Source organism: Triticum dicoccoides, chromosome 3B (assembly GCF_002162155.2).
Source record: "Triticum dicoccoides isolate Atlit2015 ecotype Zavitan chromosome 3B, WEW_v2.0, whole genome shotgun sequence".
Lineage (NCBI taxonomy): Eukaryota > Viridiplantae > Streptophyta > Magnoliopsida > Poales > Poaceae > Triticum > Triticum dicoccoides.
In genome coordinates, this window is record NC_041385.1 from 659238645 (window position 1) to 659261134 (window position 22490).

The window sequence follows — 22490 nt, forward strand, 5'->3', positions numbered from 1 at the left end:
TGGCGATCTACCAATACGTGAACCCGCAACACGTCAGATTGGGAGGGAGAGTTTGGGGGGGGGGGGTGTTCTTTTGAAGGAGGAAGAAACTTGTCGTGGAGTCAGGATGAACCTGGATCCGGATTTAGATCTAGTGGCCCCGCGCTCACGCTTGCGGGTTGAAGAGTCTGGTCACAAGACTTCTCTCTATTGCCCGTTCATGGCATAGCTCGCGGCTTGTTCTAGTGTGAATCATTTCTGCCACGCGTTGATGCGCCATGGGGACAACTAACCTACGTCCGTGCCATATATGCATCCAATAACATACCCGCTTGAAACAGAGCAACTAAAAAAATACAGGATAGGAAAAATCACAGGAATTTTGTTGCCATTTAATCTATTGAACAAGAAAGGTTGTTCAATTTGAGTTCTAACCTAAAACATAGTAATGCTAAAAGATTACCATTGATACTATATAATGAAATATACATGAATTCAAGACACAAGGAAGAAAAAACATAAGGTAAGACCACATGTCTGATTTCCAGCAAAGTCCCTAGGGATTGTCCAATTCATAAAAAATCCGGTGAAGCATTTCTTACTCTGAATGATACCATAGGAACTATTTATATAGGCATTTAGTTCTCCAAATTCCTATCTTTTTCCATTTTTACCAAACGAGGCCTTGACGTAGGATAAAAAAACATTTTAACTGTTTGCAAAAGTCAGTATTACATTCATTCCATGAATATCTGTCATCATAAAAATGTGCCTATTTATATTTTTTGCAAAAAAGCACAAAATCCATGTATTAAGTAGCACATGTCCCTACAAAAGCATCCTTGGAGAAAAAAAATCAAATTCTTAAGGACGTCGAAGTGTTGTTCCTCATGCATCCATCAACGGCGTGCCATGAAAAAGATCTTGTTGCTGGCTCTGGGCCTCCATCTCAGTGTAGCCAACTCATTAAAACTCATGACCTTGTAAAAGTAGTGACCGCGAAATCATCGATGTAGGCTAGAAGACGTATGCAACCACAATCCACGTAGAAAATTGCCACACCGCAAAAGATAACACCAAAGAGGACCCATAGAACGTCCCATGTTCGACCAGGCAGAGTTGGGGAACATGAACCTCACCTGCTCTCCGACTAGGTCAAGACTGGCCAACATCATCTACCAGAGCTAATGCCGGAGAACCAAGATGTATAACCACATTATCGGCTTCATAGGACAACGCCACCAAGAAAATTTTGGAAAATAAAAAGGCACACCACGAGAACTAGATATTGGCACACACGATCCTAAATAAGCACATTGGGGTTCCATGAACTTCCAGCTAGCCAGCATGCCGTAGGACATCATTCCTGCATTGGAACGGGGCCGACGCCTCACCGCCACAAATCATGCGACTTGCTAAAGAAAATTGGAGACCAATCGCCCATGCCGCTTCATGCCAGATTTGGGCTTGATGTCGAGCTCATTGTCACCCAGGACCATGCCCCGACGCCCTCTTCTCTCATGATCCAGCCAGGTTAGCCCACTTTCTAAGATCGCAGCGCTGGATCAACAACGCCGCTGTCAAGAATCGTTCATCGAAGACCGCACCTCGGTTACTCATCTCCGTCCCTGACCCACAATAACCCATCAACTCCTCCCTATCAGGCCCCTACACTCAGCAACATTCCCGCTACTGCGCACACTGCATGGACGATGATCATAATAGCGGCGAGAGACGGAGAAGACGAGTGACGGCTAGGGGTTCAATCGTCCGCCTCGACCCTCTCCTACCAAGGGCATCTCCAACACCGACCCTCAAACCGTCCGCATACATCCGAACCATGCTGTCCAGATGTGTTGTGCCATCCAATGCAGGCCTGTATAGGTCCATCGGGCGGTCTGGATGTATTTTTCCCACAAACCAGAGACAAACAAGGGGGAGCGGGGCTTTGCGGGCGCCTGGACCGCTGCCACATCCGCTCCTGACCACCCTAACCCACAAAAAAAACCACGCACCTCTCCCCCACTTTTCATTGAATGCCCGCGGCGCTTGCCGCGCCGCATTCATGTCGGCCCAGAGCATGCAGCGGCCGCCATTGATGCCCACGATTTGACCGGACGGGAAGGCGGCGCGGACGGTCGTGACCTCTCGGGTGTTGCAGCTTCAATGGGGACGCCCCGTCCCGAGATACCAACTCCGGTCTTGTGCCGCATTGAAGCGGGTTGGCCGCCCCTCCGCCTGGCCTGGCCGTGACTATTTAGGCCGTTCACCGGCGATGCACAGAACCACATTCCTCACTCCGATAGGTGAAGGACGAGCCGGCGTCCCCGCCGAAGCCGCAGCCTCCACATCGTCGTCCGCGTGAAGAAGGAGCCGACGTCCCCCCAGCACCTCCTCCACGTGAAGGACGAGCCAGCATCGCCCCCACTGCACAACCTCCATGCGCAAATCGACGGACCCTCGTCGCCACCACGACGCCACTGCATCCTGATAAAGGAGGAGCTGCTGCCCGCGATCACGAAGGCACGTGGCCGCATCCCCGACTACCTTGGAGGAGGCAGTTCCGGTGGTGCCTCCGGCTCTTAGGACATGGTATCCGAGGAGGAGCGCGCGGCGAGGCAGCAGGCGAGGTGCAAACGGCGCAATGCCGGTCACCGTTCTGCGTTCGCCAAGATCGACGTGGCGTCGAAATGGGTCTGCAACGACCCGGACCTCGCCGCCGCGTGGGCGCTCGACCGCTCTGTCACAACCGGGGAGACGATCACCAGGCGCCGCCGCCACCTTGACGGCGAGCTTGCCACGATCGGCGAGGAGTGCGACTGCTCTGCCAACGCCGACAAGGCAAGGCCGCTGCCAGGGCTCTACCGGCGTCCTTGGCAGTGGCCAAGACGGCCCTCCTCACCATGCAACAGGAGGCGGAGCGATTCCTCCGCGAGCGGCAGGCAACCACCGGACAAGGCTGTCGCGGCCCTCCGGCATCCTTGCGCCGTTGGAGGGACAACGGCGGCGGCACGGACGGCGAAGCGATGCGGCAGGATAGGGCGGCCACGCTTACGAGGTGGTTGTCCGATATAGGATATAGTTTTTTTAAAAGATTTTAGTAAAAGTGGTCAAAAACCATCTGTTTATATAAATTACATCTGAACTTGAATGAAATCCGCCTGGTTTACATGAATTTCATCCGTTTAGTTTCAAAAATTGTTGAATTGTATGCGGCCAACGCTGGATGGCGGTCACCGACATCAATGTCCATGGACAGGGGATCTCTCTGTCGACGGACAGATGTGGGAGAAAATTAGCGGCTCTGAATTGGAGATGCGTAAACTCTGAACTCTTGCTCTCATGCACTCACGACGAGAGCACGGACTCCTCGGGCATGAGGAGTACTGCCAACGTGTGGCTCGGGTCCTGGCGTGGACGGGAGCAGCGCACGACGTTGTTTGCAACGGTGGACATGACGGTGCACAAGGCGCACGGCGCCGGCAACGCGGCATAGACACGGCTGCGTTGATTTTAGAAGGGAGAGAGAAAGGCACTAGTGATAGACGATGGATTGACACGTGGGTAAGGATGTAAGTGAGAGTAGACTCTGATCCTGGGCGGGATAGAATGCTTCCTGGTGTACCAAACAGGTTCAGGGTCGGGATCAGACTAGGATCGTCAGTACATGGAACAAAATTCAGGGATTTTGAGGTGAGGATTCAGCGGCTACCTTCTCGTCAGCTGAAATGCTGAATCCTTCGAAATCGTGGAACCACAAGCCAGTTTGTGCTTGCCTGCACGCGCTGTACTAGTCGTAGTAGTTTTTCTTGGGGTGGCCATTGTTGGTGTGATGTGAGCTGGGCCATTCTTCTCCGTATGTCCTCGAGAACTGTCAGGTTGCCGCTGAAAGCGAGCCCATGTCTTTTTCTTCAGACAGCGAGAAGTCATGTGTTATCATCTGTCGACTCTGTCTAATTCTTCTTTTCCATACCATACCACCCTTGTCTGATTTTTCTTTTCCACACCATCCTGGGGAGGAGGGGCTCTATCTGATTTTGCTTTTCCATGTCATCAGGTCGACTCTTGTCTGATTAATATCTGTCTTCCATTTGAGTAAAGTCTGGTTAGTATCTGTCAGTATGACATTTTTGTAGTGTTCAAAAAAAAGTATGACATTTTTGTAGAACACGGAAGAGTCAGTATGTTGATGGCTTTGTTAATTCAAAGCCGGGCTCTTCTGGAGCCTACGTTCCAAAAAAAGATTAGTATATATATTGGTGTATCTGTGGGCTTCTAACAGGCCAACTAATGCACGACAAATTCTGGGCCTAGATTCCATCTAGATGGTCCAGGCCCAAAAATAAAAGGTAGACATGCATTTTCACATGCATGCCTGACTTTTCTCAGAAAAAAAAGATGCATAACTGACTATTTTTTTTGCGTGTAGACTGACTTTACATTTTGTCACCTATCTATTTTTCCATTTTTGAGGACACTACCTTTTGTCACCTCCTTGAATTGAAGAGCACCGTACCGTAAGACTCCTTGTACTAATCCAACCCCCGAATTAGAAACGACGATCTTGGCAGCAGTAGGCAGTAGCAAACGGCCACACACGGTTTACTAGTATCCTTGTCTCTCATGCTAACGTTCGTAATGCTCAGTCGTCGGGCAGTGAGGCGTCTCGGCGGCGGCAGTCGTCGGCTAGCTATTGAAAAAAACCACCACGCCCCACGAGTTCGTCTCGTATACCAGGCTTAACTCGCGGCCTCATTTGGCGCTTTGGCAGCATCCTATCCATCCAGTACGAGACGAACTGTCTACTACTGTATCTATCTATCTATAGCTCACCTTTTTCATTAATCACGTGAATTTAATAGCTATCTGATGCTTTAATTGATCCTTATCTCTTGCATGCTGCAGGCTATAAATAGAGGGTGCGGCACACAAGGCTGAACCACAGAACCACACACACCACAACCCACAAGCAAGAGAGTACGTAGAGTGAGACCACAGTGGTGAGGAGAGATCGGATGGCGTCGGAGATGAGCAAGGACGTGAAGTTCTCCAAGGAAGAAGTCACCTCGCACCCGCACATTCTCGAAGCTGAGGAGCAGACGGTTGCGGCGGCGCGACAGTCTTCCATCTTCGCGCTGAAACTGGACGAACTGCAATACTCGGTGTGCGAGGCAGGGCGCAACTTCGGGTCCATGAACATGGATGAGTTCATGAGCAACATATGGAATGCCGAGGAGTTCCAAGCAGCCACTGGTGGTGGCTTGGTGGGCATGGAGGTGGCTCCTGTGGTAGGTGCTGGTGGAGGCGAAGGTGGCGTATATGCAGGAGGAAGCAACCTAGCCCGGCAGGAGTCGTTCTCCTTGCCTCCCCCGCTGTGCCGAAAGACGGTGGAGGAGGTGTGGGCTGAGATCAACAGGGAGCCGCGCCCGGTGCATGCCCAGCCTCAGGCCGCGCGACCCTCACAGCAGCCTCCTGTCCAGCCATCGGTTGCGGCCAACGACCGACAGGGGACCCTAGGCGAGATGATGCTGGAGCAGTTCCTTGTCAAGGCCGGCGTGGTCCGGGGATCGGGTGCCGGCGGCCAGGCGCCTGTGCCGGTCGGCATAGTCCATGGACAGATAAACCCCGCGCAGCAGGGGCAACAGCCTGGCCCAATGATGTACCCAATGGCACCAGCCAATGGCATGTTCCCGGTGATGGGAGACGGCATGGGGTTCATCCCCAACGGGTACGCAGGGATGGTTGTGGTGCCGCCACCACCACCTCCCCAAGGCGGGGTGGGTATCGTGAGCCCCGGGTCGTCGGACGGGAGGAGCGCCATGACGCAGGCTGACATGATGAACTGCATGGGCGATGGAGCGAGGATGGAGAGTGGCGGCACCCGGAAACGCGGTGCCCCAGAGGATCAGTCTTGCGAGAGAAGCATCGAGCGCCGCCACCGCCGCATGATTAAGAACCGTGAGTCAGCCGCACGATCGCGTGCTAGGAAGCAGGTACTTACCTTGCTGCCAAAATTGTTGGTTTTTATGCAATGCCATTTCTGTAACAGTGGTAACAATGTTGGTGACACTTACACTACATGTCTTTCTAAATCCTACAGGCTTATACCGTGGAGCTTGAAGCTGAACTGAACCACCTCAAGGAGGAGAACGCTCGTCTGAAAGCTGAGGAGGTACGGGGCTGCTGACCAGTGAAAACCATGAGAAAAATCAGTTTTCATATGCTTTTCAGTTCTTACCGTTACTAAACTGTTTCATTGTTTTGTTGCAGAAGACAATTCTGCTGACCAAGAAACAAATGGTATGTACATTTTACTACCATCACCTGGCAATCCTCCTACACTTGCCACCACCTGCCAATTGCTTGTAACAATCCACTATAATTTCTAAGTCTTAAAATAGTCAATGTGTGCATGCTGATGGAAACGCCTTGTGGCGGTGATCTTTTTTTACAGTTGGTGGAGAATATGATAGAACAGTCCAAGGAGAATGTGAACGCCAAGAAGGGTGGCACCCTCTCGCGGCACTGTGGCAGCTGCATCTGGTGAAAGGTGACCCGCCATCCAGCTTCCATAGCCGTGCTCGCAGGAGCATGAGGAGGAATTGTGGTGTTTATAGCAGTAAAATTTTCATTCCGGAGCGGGGTCGTATACTAATTTACTAGTAGTACCTAAAACTATAAGGACCCGGATGTCAATGTTATCTGGTCAAGCAAGTGAACTTCTGTTGTTGTTACTGTTTATATGGGTTTGTCAGAACTTCGGACAGATGGAACAAAAGAAAATTAGCAATATGTTGATGTGTACTTGCTCTTTAACATGATGTGATGCAACGCATGTGGTCCATTTCTGGTGTGTGTGGGGGTGGGGGGTGGGGTTAGAGTTTAGTCACGTGGACGCACTTTATTGCGTCGGTGAATTTTGACCCATTCAAATAACTCTAAAATCCAATGAAATTTGAGCTATTCAAACATGAGATCCCGTGAGCCTTGACAGGTGGTCACCCATCGCCATGCTTGGGTAGTCGATTCCCTTTCCCCTCCTCCACGGCTCGCTGCTTGAGGGTCCGGTTAGCTTTCAATTGCGCTCCCTGGTTGGCCAACCATGACGGCTATCATCAACCTTTATGTTCTTACGGCTGTGTGTATCGGAGGCGAGGGGTGATCCTCTTGCCAATTGCTTGCAAGAACCTAATGACCAAGTCTTAAAACAGTTAATGTGTGCGTGTGTGTGCTGATGGTAACACCCGGTGGTCGTGATTATTTTTACAGCTGATAAAGAAGATGGAACAGTCAAAGAAGAACGTTAACGCCAAGAAGGGTGACGCCCTATCACGACGCTACGGTAGCTGCATCTGATGAACGGTAACCCGCCATTTAACTTCCATAGCCGTGCTGGTAAGAGGAGGAGGACATGAAATCTGGTTGTTTTGTGTGTTTGATGCAACTGCAGCAGCGACAATTATGGGGTTGATTGTATTTACCTTTTCTACTCAAAGCGGGATGATATATTAATTTACTAGTGGTAACTAAAATCCACAAGGACCCATATATCAGTGTTTATCTGGTCAAGCAAGTAAACTTGTATTGTTGTTTCTGTTTATAGGTGATGATGGGTTTGTCAGAAACTTTAGACAAATGGAACAAAAGAAAATTAGCAATATGTTGATGTGTACTCCGAAACTTCCCTTCTACTTCTGAGCTCAATTGAGTTCAGAACGAATATTAATTTCAAAAAAATGAAAAATTAAACTTCAATAATTTTTGATTTTTTTGGGTGTAAAATTTGACAAATGTTATCGGTGCTTGCAAATTTCATCCCGAAATATCATTCGTGGAAGTCATGGCAAAAAAACAGCACTCCAAAATGCTTTCGAAAATAGCATTTACGGAGTGTTGATTTTTTCTTTTTCACCACGACTTCTAAGAATGTTATTTCGAGATAAAATTTGCAAGCTTTGAGATCATTTTTCAAAGTTTGCACCAAAAAATTCAGGATTTTTTTCTTTTGTTTCTTTTTTTGATATTACTATTCATTAGAGAGCACATGAGCTCGGGGGCATACTTTGTGTCATGTGTACTCGCGCTTTAATATGATGCAATGCTATGTGTGTGGTCCATTTTCCGGTGTATGCTGGAGTCTTTGTGTTTGCTATCTTCTGAAGAACTGGAGATGACACATGAGTTGAGTTTAGTCACGTAGGTGCACTTTATCGTGTAAGTGAAAATTGAGCCATTCAATAGTTATTAAATCCGATAAATTTTTAGCTATTCAAATCAGTGGTCAGACAAAATCCCATGTGAGTTGATAGTAGTTAGCTTTTCTTTTGGGAGAAGCATGGTATAGTCATTTACTAGTGGTACCTAGAACCCATAAGGACCCAAATGCCAGCTTTTATCTAGTCAAGCAAGTGAACTTGTGTTGTTGTTACTATTTATAAATAGGTGATGATGCGTTTATCAGAAATATAAGACAAATGGAACAAAAGAAAGTCAGCAATATGTTGACGTGTACTCGCGCTTTAATATGATGTGATGCTATGTGTGTGTCTATTTTGGAGGTGTGTGTGAGACTCTTCACCTTTTCTCTCTTCTCAAGAAGTGGAGACACACGAGTTGAATTTAGTCACGTGGCCGCACTTTTCGTGTCGGTGAAAGCTATTCAAATAGTTTTTAAACCCAGTGGAATTTGAGCTATTCAAATCATCGGTCACATGGGATTCCATGAGATTTGATGGTGGTCACCCATCGCAATGCTTGGGTAGTCAATCCCCTTTCCTCTCCATCGCGGCTCATTGCTTGAGAGTCTGGTTGGCCTTTAGTTGTGCTCCCTGGTTGGCTAACCATGACGGCGATCATCAACCGTCATACTCTTATGGCTGTGAGAATCAGAGGCCAGGAATGATCCTCTTTTTCTAAGAAAAAAAACCTTCCTACACTTACCATCACCTGCCAATTGCTTGCAACAACCCAATTGCCAAGTCTTAAATAGTAAATGGGTGTGTGTTTATGGTAACACCCAGTGGTAGTGATTTTTTTACACCCGGTGTTGAAGATGATGGAACAGTCCAAGGAGAATGTCAATGCCAAGAAGGGTGGCGCCCTGTCGCAGCACTGCGACAACTCTTCTAGAGGATGGTGAAACGCCATTTAGCTTCCATTGTTATGCCGGTAGGAGGATGAAGAGGAACTGCATACTAGCCATCTTGTGTGTTTGATGCAACTACAACGACAATTATTGTGTTGATAGTAGTTACCTTTTCTTACTAGTAGTACCTGAAAACCATAAGGACCCAAATGTCAGTGTTTATCTGGTCAAGCAAGTGAACTTGCATTGATGTTACTATTTATAGGGGATGAGGGATTTGTTAGAAACTTCAGGCAAACGGAAGAAAACAAAATTAGCAATATTTTGATGTGCACTCGTGCTTTAATATGGTCAGATGCTATGTGTGTGTGGTCCAATTTAGATGTGTGTGAGTGTGTGTGTGGGGGGGTATCTTCGCCTTTGCTTTCTTCTGAAGAAGTGGAGATGATGCACGAGTTAATAACATGGTCACACTTTTCCGCGTTGGTGAAATATGAGCGTTTAAATAGTTTTTAATCTAGTGAAATTTGAGCTATTCAAATCAATGGTCACGTGGGATCCCGTGAGACTTGACGGTGGTCACCCATTCCAATGCTTGTGTAGTCGATCCCCTTTCCCTTCGTTGCGGCTCGCTTGAGGGTCCGACTAGCCTTGAGTTGTGCTCCCTGGTAGGCCAACCATGAGAGCAATCATCAACCCTCATACAATTAAGGATGGGTGCGTGTGAGGCCAAAGGTGGTCCTCCTTTTTCTAGGAAAAAAACATCCTAAGCTTACCATCATTTGCCAATTGCTTACAACAACCTAATTGGCAAGTAACACCCCGTGGTCGTATTTTTTTACAGCTGGTGGAGAAGATGATTGAACAGTACGTCCAAGGAGAACGTCAACGCCAAGAAGGATGGCGCCCTGTCGTGGCGCTGCGACAACTGCATCTGGTGAATGGTGACCTGCGATTCAGCTTCCATAGTCATGTTGGTAGGAGGATGAGCAAGACTTGCATTCTGGCCTTTTTGTGTGTTTGATGCAGCTACAACGACATTTGCGGTGTCGATAGTATAGTTATTTATTCTTTTCGGAGCGGGGTGGTATAGTAATTTACTATAGTAGTATCTAAAACCCATAAGGACCCAAATGTCAGAAAGTGAACTTGTGTTGTTGTTACATTTTATAGGTGATGATGGGTTTGTTAAAAACTTCAGTCAAACGAAAAAACAAAATCAGCAATATGTTGATATGTACTAATGCTTTAATATGATGGGATGCTACGTGTGTGTTCCATTTTGGATGTGTGTGTGGGACTCTTCACCTTTACTCTCTTCTGAAGAAGTGGAGATGACACACGAATTGAGTTAGTCACATAGGCGCACTGATACGTCTCTGTCGTATCTATAATTTTTGATTGTTCCATGCCAATATTCTTCAATTTTCATATACTTTTGGCAAATTTTTGTACTATTTTGGGAACTAACATATTGATCCAGTGCCCAGTGCCAGTTCCTGTTTGTTGCATGTTTTATGTTTCGCAGAAATCCAATATTGAACGGAGTCCAAAGGGGATAAAAACGGACGGAGAATTATTTTGGAATATTTGTGATTTTTGGGAAGTAAAATCAACGCGAGACGGTGCCCGAGGGGGCCAGGAGATAGGGGGGCGCCCCAGGGAGGCAGGCGCGCCCTGGAATCTACTGGGCCCCCTGTAAGGCGGTTGACGCTCTTCTTTTGCCGCAAGAAAGCTAATTTTATGAGAAAAATCTGGGCGAAAGATTCACCCCCATCGGAGTTACGGATCTCCGGATATAAAAGAAACGGTGAAGGGGAAGGATCTGGGAACGCAGAAACAAAGAGAGACAGAGAGATAGATCCAATCTCGGAGGGGCTCTCGCCCCTCCCAAGCCATGGGAGCCAAGGACCAGAGGGGAAACCCTTCTCCCATCGAGGGAGAAGGTCAAGGAAGAAGAAGAAGAAGGTGGGGGGGGGGTCTCTCTCCCCCTTGCTTCCGGTGGCGCCGAAACACTCCCGGAGGCCATCATCATCACCGCGATCTACACCAACACCGTCATCATCTTCACCAACGTCTCCATCACCTTCCCCCATCTATATTCAGCGGTCCACTCTCCCCAACCCGCTGTACCCTCTACTTGAACATGGTGCTTTATGCTTCATATTATTATCCAATTATGTGTTGCCATCCTATGATGTCTGAGTAGATTTTCGTTGTCCTACCGGTGATGGATGAATTGCTATTATTGGTTTGAATTGCATGTTTTATTATTGGTGCTGTCCTATTGTGCCCTCCGTGTCGCGCAAGCGTGAGGGATTCCCGCTATAGGGTTTGCAATATGTTCATGATTTGCTTATGGTGGGTGGCGTGAGTGACAGAAGCACAGACCCGAGTAAGTAGGTTGTTTGCGTATGGGATAAAGGGGACTTGATACTTTAATGCTATGGTTGGGTTTTACCTTAATGATCTTTAGTAGTTGCGGATGCTTGCTAGAGTTCCAACCATAAGTGCATATGATCCAAGAAGAGAAAGTATGTTAGCTTATGCCTCTCCCTCAAATAGAATTGCAATAGTGATTACCGGTCTAGTAATGTACTCAATTGCTCAGGGACAATTTCACAACTCCTACCATCACTTTTCCACACTCACTATATTTAATTTATTGCATCTTTATCTAAACAACCCCTACTTTTTATTTACGTGCTCTTTATTATCTTGCAAACCTATCCTATCACACTTACAAAGTACTTCTAGTTTCATACTTGTTCTAGGTAAAGTGAACACTAAGCATGCGTAGAGTCGTATCAGTGGCAGATAGGGCTTGAGAGAATATTTGTTCTACCTTTAGCTCCTCGTTGGGTTCGACACTCTTACTTATCGAAAGAGGCTACAACTATCCCGTATACTTGCGGGTTATCAAGACCATTTTCTGGCGCCATTGCCGGGGGGTCATAGCGTGGGGTGAATATTCTCGTGTGTGCTTGTTTGCTTTATCACTAAGTAATTTTTATTTGTTGTTCTTAGTTGTTCTCTATCTTTAGTTATGGGTAGGAAACGCAAAATACCAAAAAAATTAGTTGTACCTACTGAACCAATGGTTGAAGAACCACTCAAAATCTATCACACTCCTGAAGCTTTTTACTTGGATCATCTTCGATCCCTTTCTGCTCGTGCTGAAACCCCAACTAGCTTAGTTGAGGGCAAATCTTTAGATGAGCACGCTTGTTATGCGTGACACCGTATATCTGAAAAAGGGAAACTTTTACTGGATCAAATTCATCATTTGCAATGCTATGCTTGGACTTTATGTGAATTATATGATGTTACTTGTTGTGCTTAAAACCCTAAGAAACACCTTCCCTACCAATGTGAGGTTACTGATAATGGAATCGTATCTTCGTATGCTAAGGGTGTTTATAATTGCTGTGATGTTCAACAAATTGAAGAATTTGTTGCTTTTAAGGGTGCTTATGAAATTGCTTCTTTGATTGAAAAGTATGATGCTACTCTCTACAAATCTGAAAATTTTGCCATACTTGAATATTGTTATGATAATTATGCTTCTAATGCCTATGTTAAACCATATATTGAGAAATTCTCTGTTGTCCAAGAAGAGACTAATATTTTGCAGGAAGCTATGGAAGAAGAAATTGATGAAACTGTGAGCTCATTGGATGAAAAATATGATGAGGAGAGCAAAGAAGAAAAGGAGGAAGAGCAGATTAGCTACCCATGCCCACCTTCTAATGAGAGTAACTCTTCAACTCATACCTTGTTTAATTCCCCTTCATGCTTACCGAAGGATGATTGCTATGATGATTGTTATGATCCCGTGGGTTCTCTTGAAATACCCCTTTTTGATGATGCTTGGTATGCTTGTGGCCAAGATGCCAATATGAATGATGCTTATGGAGATGAACTTGCTATAGTTCCTTATGTTAAACATTAAATTTTTTCTATTGCACCCACGTATGATAGTCCTATTATCTTTGTGAATCCTCCAAACTACACTATATCAGAGAAGTTTGTGCTTATTAAGGATTATATTGATGGGTTGCCTTTTACCATTGCACATGATGATTTTGATGAATGTAATATGCATGTTCTTGCTGCTCCTACTTGCAACTATTATTAGAGAGGGATTATATCTCCACTCTCTATGTTTCCAATATATTAAATTGCAAGAAACTGTTTATACTATGCATTGGCCTTTACTATGTGTGCATGAATTGTTCTTTTATGACATGCCGATGCATAGGAAGAGAGTTACACTTTGTTGTTGCATGATATATGTTACTTTGTGCTCACTACTAAATTACAAATCATTGTTAATTAAAATTGGCTTTGATATACCTTGGGATCCGGGTGGATTCATTACCTGAGCACTATATGCCTAGCTTAATGGCTATAAAGAAAGCGCTGCCAGGGAGATAACCCCGAAGTTTTAGAGAGTCATTTATTTCTATTGAGTGCTTTTAAATAGTTTAAAAACACAAAAATAAAGAGGGGAACCCAAAACTTTTCAAAAAGGAAAGTGAAAGTGAGAAAGACAAGCATTGTCGAAGTGGGAGCTAGCCTTGAACTTTGTTCATGCTCACGGAAACTTTGTGAATCCTGATTACAGAAAATTTTCATCAAAAATAATTATCCCCTTGTACAATTCCATTGTATTATAAAAATAATGTGCCAAGGTTTGCCTTTAGGATGTTTACAATGCTTGTTGGTTCGCATGGTGCAGTACAGAAACTTTGGCTGTAGTGCGTGATTTTACATTTTTTACTGGAACGCCAAATGGTTCTGATTCTTTTTGCACAGTCTTTCTCTACAACCTGTTTATTTGTCCTAATTTTGGTAGAATTTTTGGGGTACCATAAGTTTGGGGAATGTTCAGATTGCTACAGACTGTTCTGTTTTTGACAGATTCTGTTTTTGATGCATAGTTTGCTTGTTTTGATGAATCTATCAATTTATACAAGTGGATTAGGCCATGAAAAAGTTATGTTACAGTAGAAAAAAATGCAAAAACAAAATATGAATTGGTTTGCTACAGTACTTAGAGTGGTGATTTGCTCTATTATACTAACGGATCTTACCAAGTTTTCTGTTGAAATTTTGTGTGGATGAAGTGTTTGATTGAGGAGGTCTCGATATGAGGAAAAGGAAGAGAGGCAAGAGCTCATGTTTGGGGATGCCCGAGGCACCCCAAGTAAATATTCAAGGAGACTCAAGCGTCTAAGCTTGGGGATGCCCCGGAAGGCAACCCCTCTTTCTTCAACAAGTATCGGTATTTTTTCGTATTCGTTTCGTTTATGCGATATGTGCAAGTCTTGGAGCGTAATTTCCATTTAGTTTTCACTTTTATTTTATGCACCATGCTGGTATCAGATAGTCCTTGGTTGATTTATAGAATACTCATTGCACTTCACTTAAATCTTTTGAGTATGGCTTTATAGAATGCTTCATGTGTTTCACTTATATCATTTGAAGTTTGGATTGCCTGTTTCTCTTCACATAGAAACCCGCCATTTGTAGAATACTCTTTTGCTTCACTTATATTTGTTAGAGCGTGGGAATATCTTTTGTAGAAAGAATTAAATTCTCTTGCTTCACTTATATCTATTTAGAGAGATGACATGAATTGGTCATTCACATGGTTAGTCATAAAATCCCACATAAAACTTGTAGATCACTGAATATGATATGTTTGATTCCTTGTAATAGTTTTGCGATATAAAGGTAGTGATATTAGAGTCGTGCTAGTTGAGTAATTGTGAAATTGAGAAATACTTTTGTTGAGGTTTGCAAGTCCCGTAGCATGCACGTATGGTGAATCGTTATGTAACGAAGTTGGAGCATGAGGTGTTCTTTGATTGCTTTCCTTAGGAGTGGAGGTCGGGATCGCGCGATGGTTAACTCCTACCAACCCTTCCCCTAGGAGCATGCGTAGTAGTACTTTGCTTCAAGGGCAAGTAGACTTTTGCAATAAGTATATGAGTTCTTTATGACTAATGTGAGTCCATGGATATACGCACACTCACCCTTCCACTGTGCTAGCCTCTATTGTGCCGCGCAACTTTCGCCGGTTTCATGAACCCATTATTTACCTTCCTCAAAAAGCCACCATACCTACCTATTATGGCATTTCCAAAGCCATTCTGAGATATATTGCCATGCAACTTTCCACTGTTCCATTATTATGACACGCTCCATCATTGTCATATTGCTCTTTGCATGATCATGTAGTTGACTTTATATTTGTGGCAAGGCCACCCTCATAATTTTCGTACATGTCACTCTTGATTCATTGCATATCCCGTACACTGCCGGAGGCATTCATATAAAGTCATATCTTTGTTCTAGATATCGAGTTGTAATATTGAGTTGTAAGTAAATAAAAGTGTGATGATCATCATTATTAGAGCATTGCCCCAGTGAGGAAAGGATGATGGAGACTATGATTCCCCCACAAGTCGGGATGAGACTCCGGACTTAATGAAAAAAAAGAAAGGCCAAAGAAGCCAAATAAAAAAAGGGGAGCCAAAGAAGCCCAAACAAAAAAAAAGAGAAAATAAAAAAAATGAGAGAAAAAGAGAGAAGGGGCAATGTTACTATCCTTTTAACACACTTGTGCTTCAGAGTAGCACCATGTTCTTCATAGAGAGAGTCTCCTATGCTTTCACTTTCATATACTAGTGGGAATTTTCATTATAGAACTTCGCTTGTATATTCCGATGATGGGCTTCCTGAAATGCCCTAGGTCTTCGTGAGCAAGCAAGTTGGATGCAGACCCACTTAGTTTCTTTTGTTGAGCTTTCATATATTTATAGCTCTAGTGCATCTGTTGCATGGCAATCCCTACTCACTCACATTGATATCTATTGATGGGCATCTCCATAGCCCGTTGATACGCCTAGTTGATGTGAGACTATCTTCTCCCTTTTTGTCCTCACAACCACCACCATATACCACCATAGTTCTATGTCCATGGCTTGCACTCATGTATTGCGTAAGAGTTGAAAAAGTTGAAGCACGTTAAAAAGTATGAACCAATTGCTTGGATGAAACCGGGGTTGTGCATGATGGGAGTATTTTGTGTAATGAAGATGGAGCATAGCCAGACTATATGATTTTGTAGGGATGAGCTTTCTTTGGCTATGTTATTTTGATAAGACATAATTGCTTGGTTGGTATGCTTGAAGTATTATTGTTTTTATGTCAAATGATAGACCATTACCTTGAATCACTCGTGTCTTAATATTCATGCCATGATTAGATACATGATCAAGATTATGCTAGGTAGCATTCCACATCAAAAATTATCTTTTTATCATTTACCTACTTGAGGACGATCAGGAATTAAGCTTGGGGATGCTGATACGTCTCCATCATATCTATAATTTTTGATTGTTCCATGCCAATATTCTTCAACTTTCATATACTTTTGGCAACTTTTTATACTATTTTTGGGACTAACATATTGATCCAGTGCTGTGACAGTCTGGTTTTTGCCCTCTCTTCTTTTGCCTGGTTTTCAACTGATTTGGATTTGAGTTTGGAGTTTTTGAATCTTTTCATTTGGACTTAACCACTTGGGTACCCCTTGACTTTCACCCAAGTGCTTCTACTCCTTCTCAAACCACCACTTCACCTCCGGAACATCTCAAAATATCACTTGGAATTTTTTCTTAAATGAAAAATATTCATTTTTGCCCTCCAAAACCCTAGCTAGCCCTTCATGCTCCAAAGCAACCCTAATTTTTCTTGCCCCTAAAATCCTGAGAAAAATCCCAATTATTCTTTGAACCCTAGGGCACCTTTCTAAGAAAAAATATTTCATCACTCTTTGGAATATTTTGGCTATAGAAAATAATTTCATTTCTGGACAGAAATGGTAGTTTCTACACCAACTACCATTTTACTAGCACCATTGTAGCTGGTTTTTCTTGTGCCTATTTACCTTAGTAAGTGTTGGCTGGCCTCCAAAGCCCAGCCCTCAACTCCCAGTGGTTTGACCATAGTAAACCTCCAAAGTTACTGTCCAGAAACTTACTTGGAGTCCAAATCCATTTATACCGCACTTGGAACCAAGCCCAACCGTGGTAACACTCCAAACTACCAAGGACTACACGCCAGACATCAAGTTAGCGCTTAGAGTGGCCTGATGTCACAGTTCACGCGGTGACCGCGTTCGTCCGGGCGTGCTGGCATGCAAAACACGCGCTCTGAGTGCCGCTTAGCGCTCTGTTGCGTGCGTGCTCGCTGCCCGGCCTGCCCGAGCATGCCAAACCGCGCCACCATCCCCGTTTCCACTCCCTTAACTCCTCCCTGTCACTCGCCAACGTCGGAGCTCACCGCAGTGGGCACTGGCACGGTCATTCCAATGACATAGTGCATGGCGCACTGTGCTCGTCGTCTTCCCCCTCGCCCTTGTGCTCGTCCGCGCTCGCCAATAGTTTCCGCATGATCTCCGTCCTCTTCCCCCTCGCTCACTGGCACCGTGGACAGGTGTCCTCTGGCGGAGCCCGAACTCCCCTCGTTGCTCGCCTATAAATGCCGCCACCCCCAGCTTCCTCGAGCACCCGCAGCCACTCCCACACTCACCACAAGCTAGTAGAAGCTGCAGTCCGGCCGGGCAGGCCGCGGGCTGTCGTCCCCGAGCCCGAGCTCGCCGGCGATCCCCTTCGGATCGCCCCCGAAGCTCCAACCCCTCCCAGGCCAGGGCAACCCTGCTAGAGCCTCCGCCACTCTTTGGTGAAGCCGTTCCACCCTGTTGGAGCCCCTGGAGTCGCCCCTAGCTGCCATCGTCTTCGTCTCCGGCGACCGCTGCCCTCTGCCTCCGCTGGAGAGGTCGTTTCTAACGCCGTCCGACCACCTCTAGCCATGCTACGGGTATGGGCAGGTGCGCCATCTTCTTCTCCTTTGATTCCCCCTTCTCGTTTGGTCCCAAGAGCCCTCGCCGCCGGCGTGCGCTCCGGCGAAGTTCCACCACTCTTTGTTTCCCTCTCCCCCTCCTTCTCACCTGACTAGCGGGGCCCGCTAGTCAGCCACTCTGTACGCGCGCGAAGCGGTACGAGTGGTGGCGCCCTGGGCTTTTACGCCTTCGACGTCACCCCCCAGTCTATTTTAATTTTAATTCAAATTCATTTAAATCCAGAAAACTTCAAACAACCATAACTTTTTATCAGTAAGTCCAAATGCATTAATTCTTTTTTGCATTGTGTTCTTTGTCCAAAAATCTAGCAGCACCCAAAAGATGGGATTTTTCTTTGCTGTATAGATTTTCTGGTAATTTTCAGAAGGTTTCTTGATGTTTTCTTTTTATGATTTTATTTATTTTCAGAAGAGCAGGCTTGTCTTGAGGATCACCAGGAGGCTTGTGAACCTCATCTGCACTAAGGCAAGCCACATCAACATTTTCGTAGTGCCACTCCAATATTTGTGATTTTCCTACCTGAACTTATGATTATTCATGCATTTAAATTATTATTATTATGATAATTATATTCTGTTAGATGCTTGTCATGTTAAATATGCTTGATTTACATAAAGTTTGAAGTGAATCTTGTTGATAAGCCAACAAGAATTTAGTTATGAGTAATGATAAAATGATATGGTCATGGAGATAAATAATCAGTAAAATCATTTTTGGCATGATGAATGATGATAAGATTGTTAGAAAGGATTCTGGTTTAAGTGAGGTTTGATCTTAACCAAAGGGGTATCATGAGTTGTTGATGGCTCCGTGGGAGCCTAGTTGACTTAGTTATTTTTCATTGATATGTGATGCATATGTTGGTGATGCATGTCATGGCATTATGACACCGGTTACTTCCACTTTATGTTGAACCTGATAAATAACTCAACTTGAATATGTTGTTGACCGGGTCATGGTGCCGCTGAAACGAGTTTTTCCTAGTGCAACCACATTTGCCAGTATGGGACGGCCTTAATGCGTTTCATTGCCGTGCCTCTGGTCGGTATCTCCATCTAGGGAAGGTTATGGGCGTGTTGTACCCTGTCCCGGTAAGCAGGCATAACCTTGTGAGCCCGTTGTTAAAGTTTTTGGTACCGGGTCCCAGAGTGGATCGTGGCCACGACGGTGGCCGATGTGTCTTGAGGTAGACACGGGGCCACCCAGGACTAGCCCGATGGGGATTGAGTCGGAGTGGCCGGGAGAGTGTCATGACAATGAAGTGGTTTCATCGGAATGTCGTTGGTCCACCCGAATGGGAGTGCGAGGCCATGGGTTCCGTAGTGTGGGTCCAGTGCGCTACCTCTGCAGAGTGTATTAATCTATCGATAGCCGAGTCCACAGTTACAGACACGCTCGAAAGTAGGGTACACCATGGGTCAACACTTAATAAATTTGCACACTAAGTTTGCACTGAGGTGATGGCAGTAAGGCCATCGTGTTGAGTTGGACCAGGTGTGGTCGGGTTGTGATCGTCGTAAGGATCATGGGCCATTTATTGGTCCGATTGTGATCGCCGTAAGGATCACGGGCCATTTATTGGTCGGGTTGTGATCGCCGTAAGGGTCACGAGCCATTTATTGGTTGGGTTGTGATCGCCGTAAGGATAACGAGTTTGTCTCTGTGTTTCATCACGTTTGTGGTCTGATCACGTCCGGTAAGCCAGTCCATGGGACGATACCATTTGAGCATAGTCACAGCATGTTGGATATATTGTTGCATTGTTATTAATTGGTTAAATATCATGATATTGTTTGTCATTATGTTTATGCTGGTTGTGAGCTTGCAAGTACATTCAATGTACTGACCTAGTGTGTCATGCCAGATTTCAGGAAAAGTCTCGTTGGAAAGAAGAGCTGTCCGAGTCTAGATCGTGTCCACATCGGTGTCCCAGTGCTATGGAGTCCCGCTACGACGTTGTTCCGCTGCCGCGTAGTTGTCATGATCGAGGCCCTTTATGTTCACTAAATAATGTACATATTGTTCAGCCGCACCGTGTGCGCCGCTTGGCCTCGCTAACTATTGTAATATAAACTCTTATCCGCTTGCATCAATAAAGTGGTTGTCTTTATGTACCAAGTTGCTGTGTGGTGCCAGAAGATAAGGTCTCTGGGCTGGCAATCCATGGTAATCCAGTCGCTCTGAGCCGGGGTGCCACAACGCTTGGTATCAGAGTCGCGCTAACTGTAGGCCACGCTAGACTACGCTGAGTTAACTGAATGTTAGATACGAGTTGTAGTTGAGTGCCGGTAGCTTTTGTAGCTGGTTGTTGCATTGCATGCACTGATTCTTATTTTTATGCTAACATGCTAATGGTTGTGAGTGTAGATGGCTCCGGTGCTGTATCCGTGCCTGTTGCAGCTGATGCCGTACACGTCGCCGCATCTCCTTCGTAACGTGTGCCGTCGGCTGTACCCCCACGGTGACGTTCCAGTCTATCGTGTGTACCGGGAGCGTCTAGCTGACTCAGTGTATGAGTATCACGCCGTGGTTACTCTATGCACCAGTTCCAATTCCAGCACTTACACTCGTACCTCTCGAAGCGGCTATGCTTCTACCGCTTCTCAGGCTATCCAGTTTGCTGCATTCGAGGTACTTGTTGAGCTCCGCTACAACGATGTTCGGATGCAGAACCACCCAGGTTTCCACTACTATCCTTCTCTCCACAATAATGGTCGTGTCCGTTTCCCTGTCATTGATCCGGAGTTTGATAGCGTAGCTAGCCACCTTTCTCGCTATATCACTGCTAGCTATCTTCTGATCTATGAGCTGGCTCGCGAGCTGAGTCGTGCACGTAATACTTTAGCCTCTGCTAGCTCAGTCACTACTCCAGCATCGGTAGGATTTACTCCCTATATTCCTGCCAGTTCTAGATCCCATGTTTCCTCGGTTACTCCTCCGAGTAGCTCAGGCACCGTGACAGTGAGTCTAGTTAGTGCTCCTGCTGAGTGGGTGTCACTTCTCGCCACTCCTGTAGCCCCTATGATTCACCCTCCACCTGCCCCATAGGGAGAGCCCTCGAGGCAGCATCGTCGTGTCACCCTTAACCCGGAGGTCTCAGTTAACCTCGTTAGTTGAGGATCCGAGTCCGCTTCAGGAGAGGACCCCGCAGCACCTGCAGAGCAGTAGAGTTTCCGAGTATTCACAGTCGTCAGGATGGAGTACGGATGTAGACGTACGAGTCATGATGTTTCGTTTCATGTATGAGGGTAGTTGGACCTGGCATGTTGTTATCTTTCATGTATGAGTCTATGTATAATTATGTTGGAACTTTATTTTATTCGCCGTATTTTGTTGCCATTTCGGTTTTTCTCGGGCTTTTGTTGCTGGCTTATCCCCAGTTTATTTTGAATGCTTCTCATCTCGGTTGCATTCGTTGGGAAAATCATATTAGGATGACGCGGGGAGGCTGCAGTAGCAACGTTCGCGAGGGTTCTCCTGTTCGTCGTTCTGCACGACAGGCAGGACAATCACCCGGGCCGTACGTTCCACCACCGCCTCCACCGCCAAATCCGCCCTCTACCGAGCAAATTCTGCGTATGTTTGAGGAAAGACGAAATAATGATCTGATGGAAATACTAAGAACTATTCAAGCTGTGGTTGGACATAATGGAAATCATCCCGGTCATCACTCCAAGCTATCAGATTTTCAAAGGACTAAGCCTCCCAGTTTCAGTCAGGCCATTGATCCCTTGGATGCAGATGATTGGTTGAGAACTATGGAAAAGAAGCTTGAGGTTGCTCAAACTTATGAAGGGGATAAGGTTCCATTTGTAACAAATTATCTTGAAGTCGCTGCTACCATATGGTGGGAAAATGAAAAAGCCATGTGGTTTGCTGATGAAGAAATTACCTGGTTAAGATTCAAGGAACGATTCCGGAAATATCACATCCTTGAGGGAATTATGAAGACTAAGCAGCATGAATTTCTCGCGCTCCTCCAAGGAAGTCAGTGTGTGGGAGAATATTTGCAGAAATTCAATCATCTGTCACGTTACTCTCAATATGACGTGGCTACTGAGGAAAGAAAGATTGGCAGGTTTCTTGGTGGATTAAACCCGCAACTCCTGTGTACTCTCAGTATGTTCGATTTCCCAGACTTCCAAACCCTGGTGAACAAGGCTTTCATTGCTAAGAGGGAACACAAGCTTGTATCGGATAATAAATCTGCCAACAACGATCACAAGCGCAAGTTTGAGCCAAGAAAGGAAATGCAACCAGTGTAGAAGGCTCGTACCTGGCAGCTGACTTAGGTAGCATACAAGCCCAATTGGCAACAAAATTTTAACAAGGCCACCACACAAGTCAAGAATGACGTGCTCAACCCAATTCTAGAGAATCATCTGCGCAGCAATTCTTGTTACAGTTGTGGGCAAACCGGACATTATGCCAAACAGTGTCCCAAGAACAACCGGACAGATGCTACATTCAAGCCATAAGTCCATTATATGG

At 45.6% G+C, this 22490-nt stretch overlaps 1 protein-coding gene across 4 annotated transcripts in view; it reads left to right on the forward strand.

Annotated features, from left to right (window-relative positions):
• Positions 1-9925, forward strand: part of LOC119281746 (bZIP transcription factor ABI5 homolog) — a 13576-nt gene extending 3651 nt beyond the window's left edge. For 3 of the 4 annotated variants that reach the window (XM_037562191.1, XM_037562192.1, XM_037562193.1), the window contains 4 exons: positions 4885-5972; positions 6080-6151; positions 6250-6279; positions 6434-6747. In XM_037562191.1, the coding sequence (XP_037418088.1) occupies positions 4995-5972; positions 6080-6151; positions 6250-6279; positions 6434-6526 (1173 nt within the window). In that variant the 5' untranslated portion in view covers positions 4885-4994 and the 3' untranslated portion in view covers positions 6527-6747. Of the gene's footprint in view, positions 1-4884; positions 6152-6249; positions 6280-6433; positions 6748-9908 lie in introns of those variants that run through there. The other variant, XR_005138538.1, reaches the window with a different exon arrangement.
• The last annotated feature ends 12565 nt before the right edge of the window (positions 9926-22490 follow it).